Source organism: Melitaea cinxia, chromosome 13 (genome assembly GCF_905220565.1).
Source record: "Melitaea cinxia chromosome 13, ilMelCinx1.1, whole genome shotgun sequence".
In the NCBI taxonomy this organism is placed as follows: Eukaryota; Metazoa; Arthropoda; class Insecta; order Lepidoptera; family Nymphalidae; genus Melitaea; species Melitaea cinxia.
The window spans coordinates 3,428,122-3,445,396 of NC_059406.1; the positions used below are offsets into that span (position 1 = coordinate 3,428,122).

At 32.4% G+C, this 17,275-nt stretch overlaps 3 protein-coding genes across 3 annotated transcripts; 1 reads left to right on the top strand and 2 right to left on the bottom strand.

Moving 5' to 3' along the window:
* Window positions 1-4,226, bottom strand: LOC123659173. The gene is made up of 4 exons (XM_045594429.1): window positions 4,083-4,226; window positions 1,348-1,508; window positions 545-649; window positions 1-202 (listed from the first exon to the last, which is right to left on the bottom strand). The coding sequence occupies exons 1-4, from the start codon at window positions 4,224-4,226 to the stop codon at window positions 88-90; spliced, it is 525 nt and encodes a 174-aa protein (XP_045450385.1). The 3' UTR covers window positions 1-87.
* Window positions 4,227-7,042: 2,816 nt separating this feature from the next.
* LOC123659242 lies at window positions 7,043-10,961 on the bottom strand. Its single transcript, XM_045594491.1, has 4 exons — window positions 10,818-10,961; window positions 10,246-10,406; window positions 8,153-8,257; window positions 7,043-7,175 (listed from the first exon to the last, which is right to left on the bottom strand). Exons 1-4 carry the CDS (start codon window positions 10,959-10,961, stop codon window positions 7,061-7,063), a joined length of 525 nt encoding a protein of 174 aa, XP_045450447.1. The 3' UTR covers window positions 7,043-7,060.
* Window positions 10,962-12,316: 1,355 nt separating this feature from the next.
* LOC123659243 lies at window positions 12,317-16,679 on the top strand. The gene is made up of 5 exons (XM_045594492.1): window positions 12,317-12,470; window positions 13,615-13,819; window positions 14,963-15,160; window positions 16,136-16,246; window positions 16,505-16,679. The coding sequence occupies exons 1-5, from the start codon at window positions 12,317-12,319 to the stop codon at window positions 16,632-16,634; spliced, it is 798 nt and encodes a 265-aa protein (XP_045450448.1). The 3' UTR covers window positions 16,635-16,679.
* Window positions 16,680-17,275: the final 596 nt, after the last annotated feature.

Consider the following 17,275-nt stretch of genomic DNA (forward strand, 5'->3'; position numbering starts at 1 on the left):
AATTTTACTATCGAATAATTGATATTATAATGCTTATTTCGAAACAAATACACAATTTTGCAAAAAGATAAACATTCTTTAACATTTTTAAAGATCAGTGTATGGCGAAACCTCAAGTAATGAAAATGGACAAGAACTGATAGAGATTTGACAATCTTCTTGTGCATGGCCGTGCCATTTTGCCGTTTCTGACGAATTTTCCCTGAAAAATTTAATATATTAGTCAAGTTAAGTCCTGATTTATAAATAAAAATATTCGCAACTACATAATCCACTCTTCTCTATCATACTTTATTGCCAATGAAATTTTTATAAAATTTCTTCTACTAGCTGACTAGAATTAAATTACGTGTATAGCTAATAATTAATTAGAAACTGTGAATGTGCTTTTTTATTTACGTTTTTTTTTGATGATCTTAATTTACAGAGAAACATTTATTTTATAGCAAATAAAAAAATATATATGTAATTACCATTTAGAATGTATAATTAAATAAAATATCTTTCTACGTATTTCTAGCATTTTTTTTCTATTATTATTTACCTAAATATCATTTTCAGTATTTTGAAATAAATCGCATTTGTTTCATCCATTTGATTAACTTCGCATATCGCTCGTCGGACACAATGGAAGCCTTCCAAGCCATTCCTGTTAACAAATTGATTAATAAAACAAAACATATTTATCATAAGAGGCTTAATACAAATACTTCAGCACGTTTTTGTTTTAATTAAATTGCTTCCGCTAGTCCAGCTAGCCGATAAAGTAGACTGATATCATTATTATTGGGTTTTTGATTTTTATTTAATGAATATTTACATTGAATATTTGATGAGGATTGCGGAAAATCGGGATGTCTGGCGCGAACTTGAGGAGGCCTATGTACAGCAGTGGACTGCAATAGGCTGAAATGACGATGACTGATGACTATTTACTTTGTTAAATCAAGTTTTAATAGTACTTTGGAAGACTACATGAATGATACTTTCTGTATTGATTTTGATGTATTACACTTTTTTTCAAAATAACTTAAACACTGCAGTAAATAATAAAAATGGCATTTAAAGTTATTTTTAAAATATATGGCATATTTTTTAGACAAATATAGGTTTATAGGGATAATGTTCAGATAATTTAATGGCATTTTAAGACCACCAGTCTAAAAAAATTCATAAGAAACTTTCGTCTATCGATCTTTTTATTAATAAATTATTGTTACATTAATATTGTAAGGAAATTGTCCATTAGTGCTAACTTTTCTAAAATCATAGGCTTTGCCAGCAAGTGGGTCGCATACATGCAGAGTAAATTTAATTTAGATACATATGAAAAACTTTGACATATACCTGTTCAATAACGTCTCCATACTCATAAATACATCACGTCGATTTAGGCGATGATAGGGATGAAAAGAATCGGGCGGGTCATCCCAATTCATTCGGAAACCGAGGGCTTGGACAAAAATCTGGTTCCAAGGGACCATGTTCACTTTGAAGTTCAGGCGGATCTAGATTTGCATAAGAAACACTTTTTTATATTTACTCTTAAAATTATATAGGGCCCGTCGTATGAAAAACAAATGGGGAATGAAATCGTGTGAAACAACTAACGCGTGACAGTGACGCTAAAAATGGCGCTTTTCAGCGTCATTAGCTGTAGATAAAATATAATAATAGTATATCAGCATTTACTGAACCTGCTGGGCATAGGCCTCTATCCCCATGTAGGAGAAGGATCAGAGCTTAATACATCACGTTGCTTCAATGCGGATTGGTGGATATATTCCCTACTATGAGAAACGATCGCTATCAGGTGTACATGATAACATCCGGGACCGACGGCCTAACGTGTTCTCTGAGGCAAGGTAAGGATACCCATAAGGACTGCTCAAACACCCACACCACGTAAACATCTGTATGGCCAAAACAAATGTTTGTCATGTGTGGGGATCGCACCCACAACCGCCAGCGCAACAGCCGCAAACCAGTGCTGTGACTATTTTAGGAGGGTCACTGGCAGTGTCTAGATGACTAAAGTGAATTATTTGGTATTGGCATACCCTAGTCCCTCGTAGGCTTACGTCCAGGATTGTAAAAGGGCTGATAATGAAATAAATTTTGGTGTAATAATCTCAATTTTACCGCTCAAACGCTCTGGTATAGTAGTGTGCGTCTGCCATGTATGCGTCATGTAACACTGGCGGTTAGCGGGCTCGATTTCCGATGGATATTTGTAATTGTACAAATACTTCTTTTGGTTTGGATTTCTGGTACTTTTGTCTCCCCATCGTACCTCGGAGAGCACTTTAAGCCGTCGGCCCCGGTTGCTATCATATAATATACTCCTGGTAGCGATCGTTACTCATAGTAGCGTATTTCCTATTTGCCGACTCGCAGTGGAACAGCGTAGAGAATTAAGCGCCGATCCTTCTTCTACTTGAAGTAAGAGGTCTAGCCTAGGCCACCAGTGGGTTGTCACAGGTTGAATCGTGAATCGTAATTTTATGAGTAGTAATTAGCATGGAAGAATTAAGATGTTAGTGTTTGTAAATTAAAGTATTATTAATATCTTTAGAAACAATATAGTAAGTTCAAAGATTTATGTTTTTACGTCGTTATATATTTCAATTTTTATAAATAACTGGCTGCCCGGACAAACTTCGTCGAAAGTTGATATTAAAATTATTATTTAAAAAAAAAAAAAAATTTATTGGTCGAACCATTCTCGACTTACGCGCTTAGCAACATTCATTTTTATTTATATAGGTTATCTAACTGACGTCGTTATACTTGTGTTACAGTTAATAATTTCAGCTCCACTTACGAGTGTACTAGTCATTAATTGGCTATTTTTACAATTAAATCAAAATTGTTCCTGTAAATCTTTGAATTAAAGCTATTATAAAATAATCAGATGTAACGTTAAATTTTTTTTGGCCTAATTGCATAAGTTGGTCAATACATAACAATTTTAAAATTTAAAACTTTATTCTTATTCTATGTATGATAAACAATGCTATTTTATATTTATCTGCATATTTTGAACCGACTTGAAAAAGAAGGAGGTTATTTTGATATTTATTTCGATTGTAATTTTTTTTATTTATGTTTATTTATGTAACTTTTAACTGGGTGGACCGATTTCGATGTTTTTTTTTATCTTCTGATATGACAAGTACTTTTTGAGTTATCTATACATATAATAAAATGGTAGGAAAGTCAAAACTGTACATTGAATATTTTTTTAAAATAATACTTGGGGTGTGATCTACAATCGATACCGAGCCAAAAATATAGTTTTTAGAATTTTTGTCTGTTTGTCTGTTTGTCTGTATGTATGTCCGGGATAAACTCAAAAAGTACCGCATGGATTTACTTCAAATTTGGTACGAATATTATTGAGAAGTCGGGTCAACATATAGAGTACATATTATCATGCTATCACCTACCGGGAACGAGCAGTGAAGCTTTATTCCCTCAACGCATTCTGTAACAACGTGTAATCTTACGACGCATATTTGAATGTTGTTGTTATTATGTTAATAACCATGCTATATAAGCTAGCTTCACACTATAAAAATCAAGCAATATAAGTAACTAAGCCGATAAACATAATTAAATGAATATAAGTAGACAAGACAATTGTAAAGCAGTGCCATATATGAGATTTTTCTGTAGATATGAAATGTAAAGAAGAAACGGGTAAATGAATGTTATTTTAAAAGGTATAATCGTAGGTATTTTTGGTGCTGTATAGCGTTCACGCAGACGACGTCGCGGGCAGTAGCTAGTATCTAATAATGCACATTGACTTGACTATTTTTTCGGCTACCTACGTTACATTACTTGTCATGTAATTGAAGTCGGTTTTTTTTCGTAAACAAATGAATATCCTTTTTGATGATTTTTTAATAAAAAAAAATTACGACCAGTGGGGTTGTCTTCCTGTAGTTACAATATTCAGACAAATAAAGGGATGAAAGTTAAAAAAGCAATAAAAAAAATTAAAAAAAAAACATAATTATATTTTATGTATAGATTTACATAAATAAATATTTATTTAGTTCATTTATTATACTTACGAAGATGTGTGATACGTTTCGAAAACTCAAATATCTTCGCTGTCTGTGCACCATTGATTGATCATTGCTTTCAACAAATTGAATAAAGAAGCAAATTATAAAAGTCACATAAATTAGTATAATCAAGTGATATAATCTACCCATTTTAATTTATCTTACTTATTGTAAAACTTTTTAGGTTAATTTGTTGACGATTGAGACGCTAAACAGTCGTTAATCCTCTTAGTACTGAAACCGATTCTTTGATCTGACTGATCTTTTGTTTCATACAAACGTCTACTAATAGAATATACAATGAGTACGTCTGTGAGTTTATGGTTTTTATACATTTTTTTTGTTTCGACGAATATAGTAGAATCGATCAGACGAACAATATTATTAGAATACGAAGGTAAAATGGAAATGGAAATCGGGCAGTCCCGAAACGAGAAGACCCCGGTTCGAGTCCAGATCAAGTTCCGTCTTTTGTGAAAAATCTATTATAGCCTTTTATCAACACATTTAATTTGTATCTATTGTATATTAAATTAATTTAATTCGTATAAAATATGATTTTCAAAAACCACGATTTACAACAAAAAAAAAATACCGAGTCAAGTTTGGTTATCCAGGTACTAATAATAAATGATACAATTAAATTACGGTTTCAAATAAATTAAACATTTAAAAAATAATATAATTGCTATACCTATATTACTTAAATTACATAAAAATTGCAAAATTTAAAAATGTTCTAAGTAAAAAAAATATAGTTGATAAATAAAATATAATATTTAAATTAAATCTTCAAGTAAAACTGTTCAAAAACGAGATATTGACCATGTTTTTTTATTTTCATTTTGTTATTTTTTTTTTTTTTCGAATTGTAGAGTGCTGTTGGCCCTAGCGGCCTTTACAGCGTCACTGGTGAGAGGGGCCGGGCACTTAGGCAAGCCGGCCGCGAAGAAAGAATGGGAGCCCTCTGGGAGGGCTCGGGGGGGAAAAACGCCCGCCCTAAGGGTGTCTCCTAGCGCGATCGCACCTCGGCTTAGAGCATCGTCGGAGTGAATTCATTTTGTTACTGGTCACCACTACCTTTGTAGTGTTTACGCAGCATACGTGTGAGAAAGAAGGTAGTCCGGTATGGATATTACTAAAGCCGTCAAAATCTACCCGCAATTTTCAAAATAAAAAACATGGTACATATTCCGTTTTTGAATAGTTTTGTTAAAATATTATATGTTCAAGTAAATTCACGGTCTGAGTAAGATATTCAAAAGATTGCATGAGCTTCTCTTACGGTACTCTTGTTTGATTTCTGATTATGATCATTTTACGGGTCTCTAACGGAGTATCGTCTTGTCCCGGTTATTGGTAAGTCACGTGACTAAATTGACCTGAGTTATACTACATTACTACTACATTGTAATCAATGTAGCTAGTTAAAATCAGGCCTTAAAATTAAATAATATAGGTATTTGAAAATTAAGTTTTTATAGTGACTTTTGACAAATAGAAAATTTATTTTTTGATCGCTGCATTTTCTGGGTAATTCTAAGGTAAGGAAAGTAATTCTGTTTTGATTGCTAACTTACAAATTTAAATAGTAAGTAGACTATGACTAAGAAACTTGTATAGTAAGAGACACGGTAAGGATGCCAATATCATGTATATTGTTGTGGGTTTAAATCCTTCCGTGTCGATCCATAGCATCCTTTTAGCTTGATAGTAAGTCCGAATAAACTATGACAGGTACAAAAAACTTATTGTGTACTATATGTTATATTTAATTCTGTCTGGTTAAGAACTAAATAATTAAATAATAATTTGTACTTTGTTGAGGTTTTATAGCTAGTTTCAGATTTATGGACAATAGTTCCTATTTAAACTTTTAATATATCTCGCGTTTGTTATTATTTAGCCTGTATTTCGTATGTTTTATACTGTTCTAAGTAACTTAGCAAATATTCAGTTTTATTTTATGAAATTTTACAGATTAAGTTCTGACCCATTTTAGTTGGAGAAAGCCTATAAGCCTAATTGCAGTCCACTGCTGGACATAGGCCTCCACAAGTTTGCGCCAAAATGGTGTGAACTCATGTGTTGCCTATAGCCACAACGCTGGGCAGGCGGATTGGTGACTACAGGGCTGGCTTTGTCGCACCGAAGACGCTGCTGAAGATTTGCTACATCTCTTGTTTTATTTTCACTATAGTATTTTAAGTAAATAGGATTTCAAGTTTTGTAATATTTTTAATAGTTTGATCATAGAAATATTGAAATGTTCTGCTTTTGCTTGTTTAGTTAAACTAAAACGCTAACAAAAAAGAATCACTCACACTAAAAATTGAACAAAATATCCTTAAGGAGAATACGCATAAATGTGTACAGCTGATTCAATATTAGTACACATATACTGTCGTATAACGATTTAATATCAGTGTGTATAACGATACCAAAAACTAAAAAAGTGTGTTTTTTTGTACAACTAGATCGGCAAACAAGGGTACGGCTCATCTGATGGTAAGCGGTTACCGTAGCTTATAGAAACCAGCTACACCAGAAGCATCGCAAGCGCGTTGTTGACCCTATCCCCATTCCCCCCGAGGAGTTCTGATCATCTTGCTCACTACAGAAACACAACACTGCTTGAAAGCAGTATTATTCGGTTGTGATCTTCTGTAAGGCACGAGGTACTTTCCCAGTCAGGTTGCTCCAGATTTTGAGCAGGATATTTCTTGGAATGTCTGGCGCCAACACGCGGAGTCCTATGGAGAGCAGTGGAATGTAATAGGCTTAACTAACTGACTGACCTACTGACTGATTTCCTGCTATGACCTGGCTCAGTTGACTGTGTCCTACCTCAGCTAAAATTCACAGACAGTACTGTAACTCACAGTGTGTAACTGCATGGGTAAGTGCGATCGCCAAGCCACAATATCTCATAATTTTAAAAGCGATAAATTAAGAAGAACTGTATATTTAAAAAAGTTATTTTATTAATCGTCTGTATATCGAGAGATTTGTAATATAGAAAAAGGACACATATTCTTTAATAATTCACAATCACCTGCGGTTTCGTTATGCCATATTTCCGTTTCTGGTGACGTTTGCCTGAAAATTTAAATACAATTTCGGTATAGAAAATACATGAACATGTTTATTAAAAACACACACACTCACATATCTTTATATATATATATTTCTTGTGTTGCGTGTGTATGTCACTGAACTCCTCCTAGACGGCTGGACCGATTTTGATGAAATTTTTTGTGTGAGTTCAAGGGGATTCGAGGATGGTTTAGATTCACAATTTGGTCCACTGGAAAATGTTTATTTAACTAATTTTTCCTTTATAAGTAGTTGTTGATTTTGGAATGTTTTACATTTGATCCGGTAGACTGTGCTACCATCACAGCATCAAATATCAAATATTATTCTATTTTAATTTCAGTTTGTCCCGACAGTTGGTGCTGAGATCAAATGGAGAAAAATATTTGAAATATTCTGTTATGGCAAAGCAACGTTTGCGGGGTCAGCTAGTATATATATATATCATACTATATTGTTATATTGTTCTATATGTTTACAAGCATTCTTTATTGTACACTAAAACTAATCACAGGTCAATTTTAATATTTTAAAATGTATAAATATTTATTATAAGCATATTATAAACATATCGTTCATTCATAAAATATTAAATATTATTGACATATATACAAGTAAAAAAATAAAAAGCTATATTAATTTAGCAATCTTTTCACAGAATATAAAATAATAAATTCACGATTATGGAAAATCAGGTTTCCATAGCTTGACACAAACCACAGCAAATGCGTGACGTCATAAATATTACTGTTACATTCGTCACGGTTATCACTCATTCTTATTTTTTTGTTACAAAAGTTTGCTGATTTAGTACTTATCATCATTATCATCATCATCATTACAGCCTATCACAGTCCACTGCTGGACATAGGCCTCCATAAGTTTACGCCAAAAATAGCGTGAACTCACTTTTTAGTACTTATACGCACACTAAAATGAAGTATCGTTAAAATAGAAAAATATGATACGTATTTATGTACCTGAAGATCATTTTGAGGATTCGAGTGTAAATTTCGTTTGTATTTTCTATTTGATTAACTTCACATATCGCTCGTCGAACACAGTTGAAGCCGTCTAAGCCAATCCTGAAAAAATTTTTTTTTTGAGTGACTTATGCTCTACATTTTTTATAGCATTGTTAGTATATTATTTTACTGTTTTTATTTTTACAAAATATCATATATATTAATACGCTATAGTTAAAATGTTTGCCTCCCTTTTTAACGAACTTCCAAAAAAGTTGGAGGTTCTCAATTCGACTGTATTTTTTTTTTTTTTTTTTTTTTTAATGCATGTTACTTCAGAACTTTTGACTGGGTGGAGCGATTTCGACAAATTTTCTTTTAATCGAAAGGTGGTGTGTGTCAATTGGTCCCATTTAAATTTATTTGAGATCTAACAACTACTTTTTGAGTTATATCTAATAATGCGTTTTTACTTGACGCTTTTTTCGTCGACCTACGTTGTATTATACCGCATAACTTTCTACTGGATGTCTCGATTTTAATAATTCTTTTTTTGTTGGAAAGGGGATATCCCTAGTTTGGTACCATGATAAGGAAACCAGGATCTGATGATGGAATTCTAGAGAAATCGAGGGAAACTCTCGAAAATCCGTAATAACTTTTTACTGGGTGTACCGATTTTGATAATTCTTTTTTTGTTGGAAAGGGAATATTTCTAGTTTGGTACCATGATAAGAAAACCAGGATCTGATGATGGGATCTTAGAGAAATCGAGGGAAACTCTCGAAAATCCGTAATAACTTTTTACTGGGTGTACCGATTTTGATAATTTTTAATTTAATCGAAAGCTGATGTTTATCATGTGGTCACATATAAATTTTATCGAGATCTGATAACTACTTTTTGAGTAATCTTTGATAACGCGTAGTTACTTGACTATTTTTTCGTCGATCTACGTTGTATTACTCGTCGATGTAATTTTATTGAAGTCGGTTTTTTTGCGTTTGCGAGCAAACACAATTATTAGAAAAAAACCTTACAACTACTCTACCTTAGTTAAATATCATTTTACAGATAACAGCTTACTCTACCGGCATCCACAACTAAAAAAATATTATTGCTTTTGTTTTTGTAAATTAATTAGTTATTACAATTATATATATGACGGCTTTAATTTTGAAACGATGTCAATATGATTGACAATTATTATACTTATTTAATACGAATTATTCGTACGGTTATTGCCTGTAATTTATAAATTGGCTAAAGATAATATGGGTGATTGCTATCACAATACGTAATATTGCGTGTTGTTTTTATCACACGTTTGTTTTTTATTTTTTTTTGTCGTTTATGTGTCACACATACAAATTATATTTAAGTATGTTAATCATGTTTTCTCAAATATTTACATTGAACTAAATTTTTATTTTACCAAAAAATTATTTAATCCTATTTTTTGTTATGATCTAAAAACGATAGACGCTTGGTCTCTTTAATCTTTTATTTACTCATATTGATATCGTTCGACCAGCTCCACTTTTTACTTTATATATTATTAATTATACTTAAAACAATAAAAATACAGTATATTACAGTTTTTGTATGCAAATGTGGACTTAACTGTAGAAGAGATCTCTTTCAGACAACCTGCGGTGTTAAGATATAATGTCATAAATCAGGCTAAAAAGCGCAGGAGTGCTGTTTTAGCACCTATTTTTACTTTAAACTAGTTCTAAAAATAAAATCCATCATTTCCTTAGTCGAAAAACCACTAGTCAGCACTGCGGGTCACATTTTTGTAATGAGTCGAATTGACATTTGTAGTTTTGGTATAATTAATAAATCAGGCTATTTAACAAAAACATATTTTTTTTCAACCATCTTCAGGAAATCTCAAATCTCTTACTCAACATAGAAGCACAACACTATTTGAAAACGGTTTTATTTGGCTGTGATCCCCGGAAAGGATAAGGTTATCCCCCAGTCGATCAGCTCCTTCTTCTTAACAAGATATTTCCTGTTGTGCTCATCCTCAACGAAATAGTTGGCTTTGTAAAAAGATAACCCCATTTTTGGCTTAAATAAATAAATATTATAAAACATACTTGTTTAGCAAAATTTCAATATTCTTGTAAACGGCACGTCTCGTCAAATGGTGATATGGTCGAAAGGAATCTGGCGGATCATCCCAGTTCATACGAAAACCTAACGCTTGGGCGAATATCTGACCGACTGGTACCATATTGGCCCTAAAATTCAAACGAACCTGAAATTAAAATTCGTGAAATTGTTTAAGATATACATAAATATAAAAAGTATTGCTCTAAAGTCTAAGATAGCGCTGGTTTATTAGCTGGCTTAGAGTTTTAACCTTCAACAGCTATTATATAATTGTTGTTCATCATTTCACCATCATTCCAGCCTATTACAGTCCACTGCTGGACATAGAACAAAAAATGCGTGAACTCATGTGTGTTGCCATAGTCACCACGCTGGGCAGGCGGGTTGGTGACCGCAGGGCTGGCTTTGACGCACCTAAGACGCTGCTGTCCGTCTTCGGCCTGCGTGTATCAAAGCCAGCGGTTAGATGGTTATCCCGCCATCGGTCGGCTTCTTAAGTTCCAAGGTGGTAGGTAGTTGTTAAAGTCGATATAAAAACAAAAACAGCTATACTTACAAAAAAATGCGATACATTCCTAAAGCTCAAATATCTCCTTTGCCTGTTCACATGTGATTTTTTATTTGCGTCACTGAACTGAACAAAGGAAAATATTATGATACTCAATATAAGTAAAAATATCAGTTGGTTAAATTTCTGCATTACAATAATATTTTATAATAATTTACGTAAACATGAAATACTTTTTCAAATATCGTCTTTAGCTGAAATATTATTCTTTAATAATATTAATGAAATAATATTGAAAACGTAAACGGTTATTTTTCTTCGTCGAAATCGCCGCGTGATTTATTAGTTTTTATTAAGTCCTGGAACAATGAAAAAGTTTCTGTTAGAGTGAAAAAATGTAAGTCATTTTGTTTCTATTAGTCACCTCTAGAAAAATGTTGATTGAAAATTTTCCTTGTTTTCATAAAATATGTGTCATTGTTACTAAAAAGCTAAAGATATATAATTATAAAAATTTATTTTATCTCTAGTTTATATTAATGATTATGAATAATTTTCATTTCCTTTCGCAAAGTCCTTATGTAATGTTCTTTTTCTTGTGTGTTCTTTTTCTGTTTCGTGTTTTGTTGTTGTAACTCATGTGTGTTGCCCATAGTCACCACGCTGGGAAGGCGAGTTGGTGACCGCAGGGCAGGATTTAAAATTTAATAATGTTATGGTATTATGTATGTTATGTTATTATGTGTGTTGTAATGAGAATTTTATTAATTTAAAAAATATATATAACCATCTTATCGTTTTGTTAGACGTAATAAGTACTTACATTTACGACGAATATGATTGAACAAATAAAATCTTCATATTATTATTAATATCAAATTTATACTAATTTAAACTCCAAATTTATACTTCGAATTCGTCATTTCAACAAACTATCACGTACGACACTGCATGTTGATACTGATAACGTAAATGGTGGTGTCAAAAAATTTGTTTAAAAAAATGTCTATATTTTCCATATTTACTTAACCTTAATTTTAAGTATATTAAGAAAATATTATACAGGTTGATTTTTTTATTATTATGTTATTTCAATGTTTTATAATATCTTGTAAAAATGACATTATGTACATTTTCTTTTATTGTAGTGGCTGAGAAATCATTAATTAAATATAAATTTTAATGGAAAGACGAACTTTCCTTATTGTTCTATTATCAATCAAATTGTAGTTATAATTACTTCAAGTTTTCGTCAAATACTTACAGAAATCATATAATTTTTAACAGCTTTTAAAGCAAAAGATTTGTAAATTAAAGAAGAAAAAAATACAACAGCCTATACAGAAATAATAACGGTCACCTTGTTTAGAGATCGTGATGAGAGACTTTACTGACATCTACAATTGGGAATCTAGTAACCGCAGTATTGTCCCAAAATTTATGCGTAAAAGTTTAATATTATCTTGACATTCAATAAAATATAACTTGTTTTATAAACGACACACATGTCTTTGGTCGGTCTATGATAAAATACTTGGATACTTAAAATGTGTGGTTCAAAACGTTTCTTTCAGTTTTTGTGTGTCATCTTGGTTTTTTGGCAGTCGCATACTAAAGACGTTGACAATGTTAGTAATGGAACAATTTTATCAAGAAGAAAGCGATTTATCATTTTTCCGGAAGGTAGCTCGTTTCAAATAGGTAAGAAATTTATTCGTTTATGTTTCATATAGTGTAATGCTTCCAATAATTTTGGATAAGAATTGAGAAGGCAGATCATTTATCCAAATAATAGAATCATACTATGAACCTAACGGTCATGTTAAATCAGCGATTCCATCTCTAGGAAGTAACTGCAAAGATAGATAGGATATTGAAACTGACCGTTAGAGAATGATGTATTTTTACATGGATTTTTCTGTCTTCGGAATTAATTTGAGCCTAGGAGTTTTTTTTATTATAAAATTTTTAAACTTTTCTGGTCACTAGCAATAATATAATAGTTTTAAGTTCTTAATACAACCGCTCTGGTGTAACTGTGCGTGTGCCTTGTCGGCGTCGCCTAAACACCGGCGGTCGTGGGTTCGATTCCCGCTCGGAGAGCTCGGTGTTTGTGTTTATACGAATATTTATTTCCGGTCTGATTGTTAATCCTTATGCGTCCCCCCACCGTGCCTCGGAGAGCACGGTAAGCTGTCGGTCCCGGTTGTTATTATGTACACCTGATAGCAATCGTTACCCATAGTGATATATCCGCCTACCCATATTGGAACAGCGTGGTGGATTAAGCTCTGATCCTTCTCCTATGTGGGAAAAGAGGCATATGCCAAACAGTGAGATATTACAGGCTAAAGCGATGAATGCTGTTGCAATGCAGTTATAATACTCTTTCTTATTCAAGGACCTTTTCTATCTTTCTTATCGAGGATCAATCTTTCGAAGTAAAACTTTTTTAGAATCATTGTGATTAGAAACTCGATGACACGAAAATATGTCACGATAAAGAAACAAACACATAAATGTATAAGAATGGTATAGAACACATTACTACTCAAAACGCGATGGAAGAAACTCGATAGAAGAAATCGTAACGGCTTACCTTCCTACGACTTTTCAGAAGTTTCACTTCAGCCGTTTATGAATTACGTACATACACGTTTTTTAATTAAATATATTTTGATACGAGTATTATAAAATCTGGTCGAGATCGAGTAATATATTAAATCTGGTCTCGAACCCACTACAGTATTGTTCAATTGTGAAGTGATCAATATTTAATAATAATCAAAATATTACTATCAGAAAAAGTTGTTTAAATAATATGTAAATTATTTTTTTATTTCAGTTTTCTGTACGACGTATCCAGCTATAATAGCTATAGGCGACATATTTCTGTGGGGGACTACGGCTGCTTTAGCCTATGAACTCCCTCAAGATCCATATTCCCCTTTCAATCACAGAGCCGACCCTCTTCATAGAAGGATGGATACGAAGACTATATATTTCACGGATTATGACGGAAAAATAATCGACCAGAAACCTTATGAAAAGTAATAAGTACTTTTATAATATATTATTAGCACTATAATATCTTTTAATATCAATCTGCTGTACAAATGTGTCTTAATTTATTAAAGACTAGCTGTTTCTCCGGTTTCATAGCTATCTTGGTGAATGGACTATCCGAGTTCTTGAGATTTGCGTGCATAAACAAACAAAGAAACTTTTAAGCTATATAATATTAATATAGATTTAATAGGAAACGTTTGATTATTTAATACCTATATAAACAACAAAACACAATTTTAACGGGAATTTCGGGATAAAGAGTAGCCTTTATGTTACTCCATAACCTCCTTTATTATCTAGTGAAAGTCCCATAAAAATCGGTTCTGCCGTTCCGAAGATTAATCCGGACAAACAGAAAGACAGATAAAATTTGAAAATCGTTTGTTTGTGTTTCGATATCGTGTAAATAACTATATGCACTTGAAAACACATTGTTATTTTGAAATCACAGACAGACACTACAATATTAGTTACATGTATAGATAGTCATTAAAGCTTAATTTGATAATATGATGTACCGTAGAGTATCACAAAATAGTACTAATCCGATGTGGAGTCCGTCATTTTCTGCCTTTGATCTCTAAGTATTCTATACTCTTGGCCATCTCGTTATATTACTTTACTTAGGACTTAATCAAATAATTCGTTTCATTTAATTTTTAATTTTCATAATTATTATCATTTCAGAACATCCATTAGGGTAATAAAAAATTCCAATTTAGATGTAGCTTAGTTATCTTTCCTAATTTCACGTCAATAAAATATGTACGATATTTTAAAGAAAATGGAATAAAACAGGAAAGTGTTTGCGTTTTAGCGTACACAGCCTTGCAAATCTGTCCTGGAGTATGTACAAAAAGTTCTTTGAAGGACTATACACTGAAGTACGCTTCGAACACTTTTATTTCTCTCCAGCTAACATAAGCCTCTGTAACTTTGTTTGTTTACTGTGAGCGATCAATGAATCTATAATAACAAAATCGTTGCCATAGTGTTGTTTTCTCTGAAAAAAAAAATGTGGTTCCTTTTGTTAACACTACACTAGTATATTACTTTACTGTCTTTTACAATTGCATAAGATCGTAAATCGTGTAACGGGCTTAAATGTATCCGATTTATTTCAGAAAATTCATAGTAAATCCAGCGTTTGCGAAGCGTAGCGTGGATGGACTGGTATCCCCAGAATTTAAAATAGACGTGAAACAGATACACGCTTCGAAACACACACGAGAGTTTTTGAAAGGTGTGCATTTGGATGGAGTAGATTTTCATAGGAGTAGTCGGGCGAAGCTGTATCAGCAGATCGAGGCTCTGTTAGATGGGTTTGTATTCGCAATCGATGTTTAAGCGATTTTATTCATTGTTTATTATAAGTAACCAAGTGTAATAACCTTCTATTATGGTACTTTTTCAATAAGATTCAATGTTCCTGAAATAATCCAAAAAATGCAAATAATAATAATAAATAAAAAATATATCTCATAATATAACAATCACACATAGTCGTCTGTTCCTAAAATAAGCAACCTCTGCTTGTGTTATAGGTAACAGCGGGCTGATATAGCTAAATATTTTTTTTTGTAAATTTGTTGTTAAAAATGTTTGGAAATAATACAAGTATACCATACATAAAATATATAATACACCCAGACTCAGGCGGGAATCGACCTCACAACCCGCGGAACAGAAAGCAGGCCACTACAAACTGCGATAACGGGCTATTCATATATATATAAGACATTAGTTGACTATTTAAAATTGGAATCGGAAAATTGTACAATGTGTTGCTCTGAAAAAACAAAGATTTTATTAAAAAAAGGTACTATACAAATATACAAACTCAAAGGAATATATTCCTTTATATATATAAGAAAAATACAAGAAAAATATTTTCAGTCCAAAAAAAAAAAAACAATCATGTTGGCGCTGTGTGTGCTTCTGCAAAAGCCCTAACGGTGCAGAAGTCCATGAGCGTCATCATCCACTAAACTTAAGGTTGCACTGTCTCCTCCTATCTTGTCTCTTTTTAACCGGCTTGAAAAAAGGAGGAGGTTCAACTGTATATTTTTTGATTTCGATGATTCCTTTTTTTATTGGAACGATGGTGTTTGTCATGTAGTTCTATTTAAATTTGATTAGTACTTTTTGAGTTATTCCAAGTAATGTGTATTTACTGTACTATTTTTTCGTCTACCTACCTTGTATTACTGATCGATGTAATTGAAGTTAGTTTCTTTTCGTTTGTGAGAAAATTACTAAGCTGTGCTAATAAGCTTATATCTTTTCATTTGTTTTAGTTTCGGTTCTGATGGAAGAAGTTGTTTGTTAAAGACATTGTGTTTAATTGGTCAGACACAAAACAGTTCGCAAGGTGCATTTGTGGATGAAATAATACGAGCAGTATTCACGTAAGTATTGCAATGGTCTGTATTTTCACTGCTGGAAAAAAATATACATCACAATTTTTTTACTAAGGGCCTTGGTTTTCCAATAGCGGTTGGCTGTATGTATTATTATCTACGTGATGTAAACAATTTACCTAAAATAACTATGAGAACAAAAAGGTTGCATAAGAAATAGTACTTTTTTCTATACATTATTTCATATATCTTCTATGATAATTTGTTATTATTGCAAATAAAATTTTATTTGTTTTTTTTATTCAGATTACCAAAAGGCAACGAAATCGATGATGTAGATGAAGAATACGACGCTGCATTTTCAGCAACACAACCTTGTGAAAAATTGTATCCTAATTGCAACGAGAATGTAGACTCACCATTTATTTCTTCTTGAATTGGGAATAAATTCAATTGTAATATAATATAAGATATTTTGTAAGCATCCCCTTATTTCTGTATTTTATGCTCTAACAAATGTGTAAATACTTGTGATTGTAACGAAATGAGCCAAAATTGTAAAAGATGGTCTCAAATGTTTGGAGGATGCGAGGAACATCACGTTTGGGGTCACCAGCTTGGAGAGATGTGCGAGGAACAGGGTGTGAATTTCCTCATTACCTATTGAAAAGGAAGGACCCTCCGAACAGACGGGTGTTGTGTCTGGTGGGTTACTTGTCGGTTGTTGTCGAGTTTTTGTATATATTTTTAATTTTCGGATAACTTTAATATAGAATACGTCAGTTTTTAGTTCGTATGTGTTTATGAGCCCACAAGACACAACACTCTTCTGGCCGAAGGACACTTTACGATAGTGGATGAGGAACTTTAAACCCTCTTCCTCTCACACATCCCCTAATATGTCTTGTATATTAAAAACTATAGAAGGTGTTTCTCAAGATTTAGTATTCAAAGAGATATTGACAATCAATCATATAGTGGTGTAAATAGTCACTTTAAAACTGACGATCGCAGGTTTGACTCCCAAATCCAAAGTTTATCCTTATGGGTCTCTCCGCCGTTTGTCGAAGCATGTAA

Excerpts from the sequence above, each read along its gene's own strand:
- LOC123659243 (XM_045594492.1), top strand. The coding sequence starts at position 12,317 with ATGTGTGGTTCAAAACGTTTCTTTCAGTTTTTGTGTGTCATCTTGGTT. Across the intron at positions 13,820-14,962 it reads GACCAGAAACCTTATGAAAA|AAAATTCATAGTAAATCCAG; the intron begins GTAATAAGTACT and ends GATTTATTTCAG. Across the intron at positions 16,247-16,504 it reads ATAATACGAGCAGTATTCAC|ATTACCAAAAGGCAACGAAA; the intron begins GTAAGTATTGCA and ends TTTTTTATTCAG.
- LOC123659173 (XM_045594429.1), bottom strand. The coding sequence starts at position 4,226 with ATGGGTAGATTATATCACTTGATTATACTAATTTATGTGACTTTTATA. Across the intron at positions 1,509-4,082 it reads GAAACGTATCACACATCTTC|ATCCGCCTGAACTTCAAAGT; the intron begins GTAAGTATAATA and ends ATGCAAATCTAG. Across the intron at positions 650-1,347 it reads ATGGAGACGTTATTGAACAG|GAATGGCTTGGAAGGCTTCC; the intron begins GTATATGTCAAA and ends ATTTGTTAACAG.
- LOC123659242 (XM_045594491.1), bottom strand. The coding sequence starts at position 10,961 with ATGCAGAAATTTAACCAACTGATATTTTTACTTATATTGAGTATCATA. Across the intron at positions 10,407-10,817 it reads GGAATGTATCGCATTTTTTT|GTTCGTTTGAATTTTAGGGC; the intron begins GTAAGTATAGCT and ends TTTTAATTTCAG. Across the intron at positions 7,176-8,152 it reads ATCCTCAAAATGATCTTCAG|GCAAACGTCACCAGAAACGG; the intron begins GTACATAAATAC and ends TTAAATTTTCAG.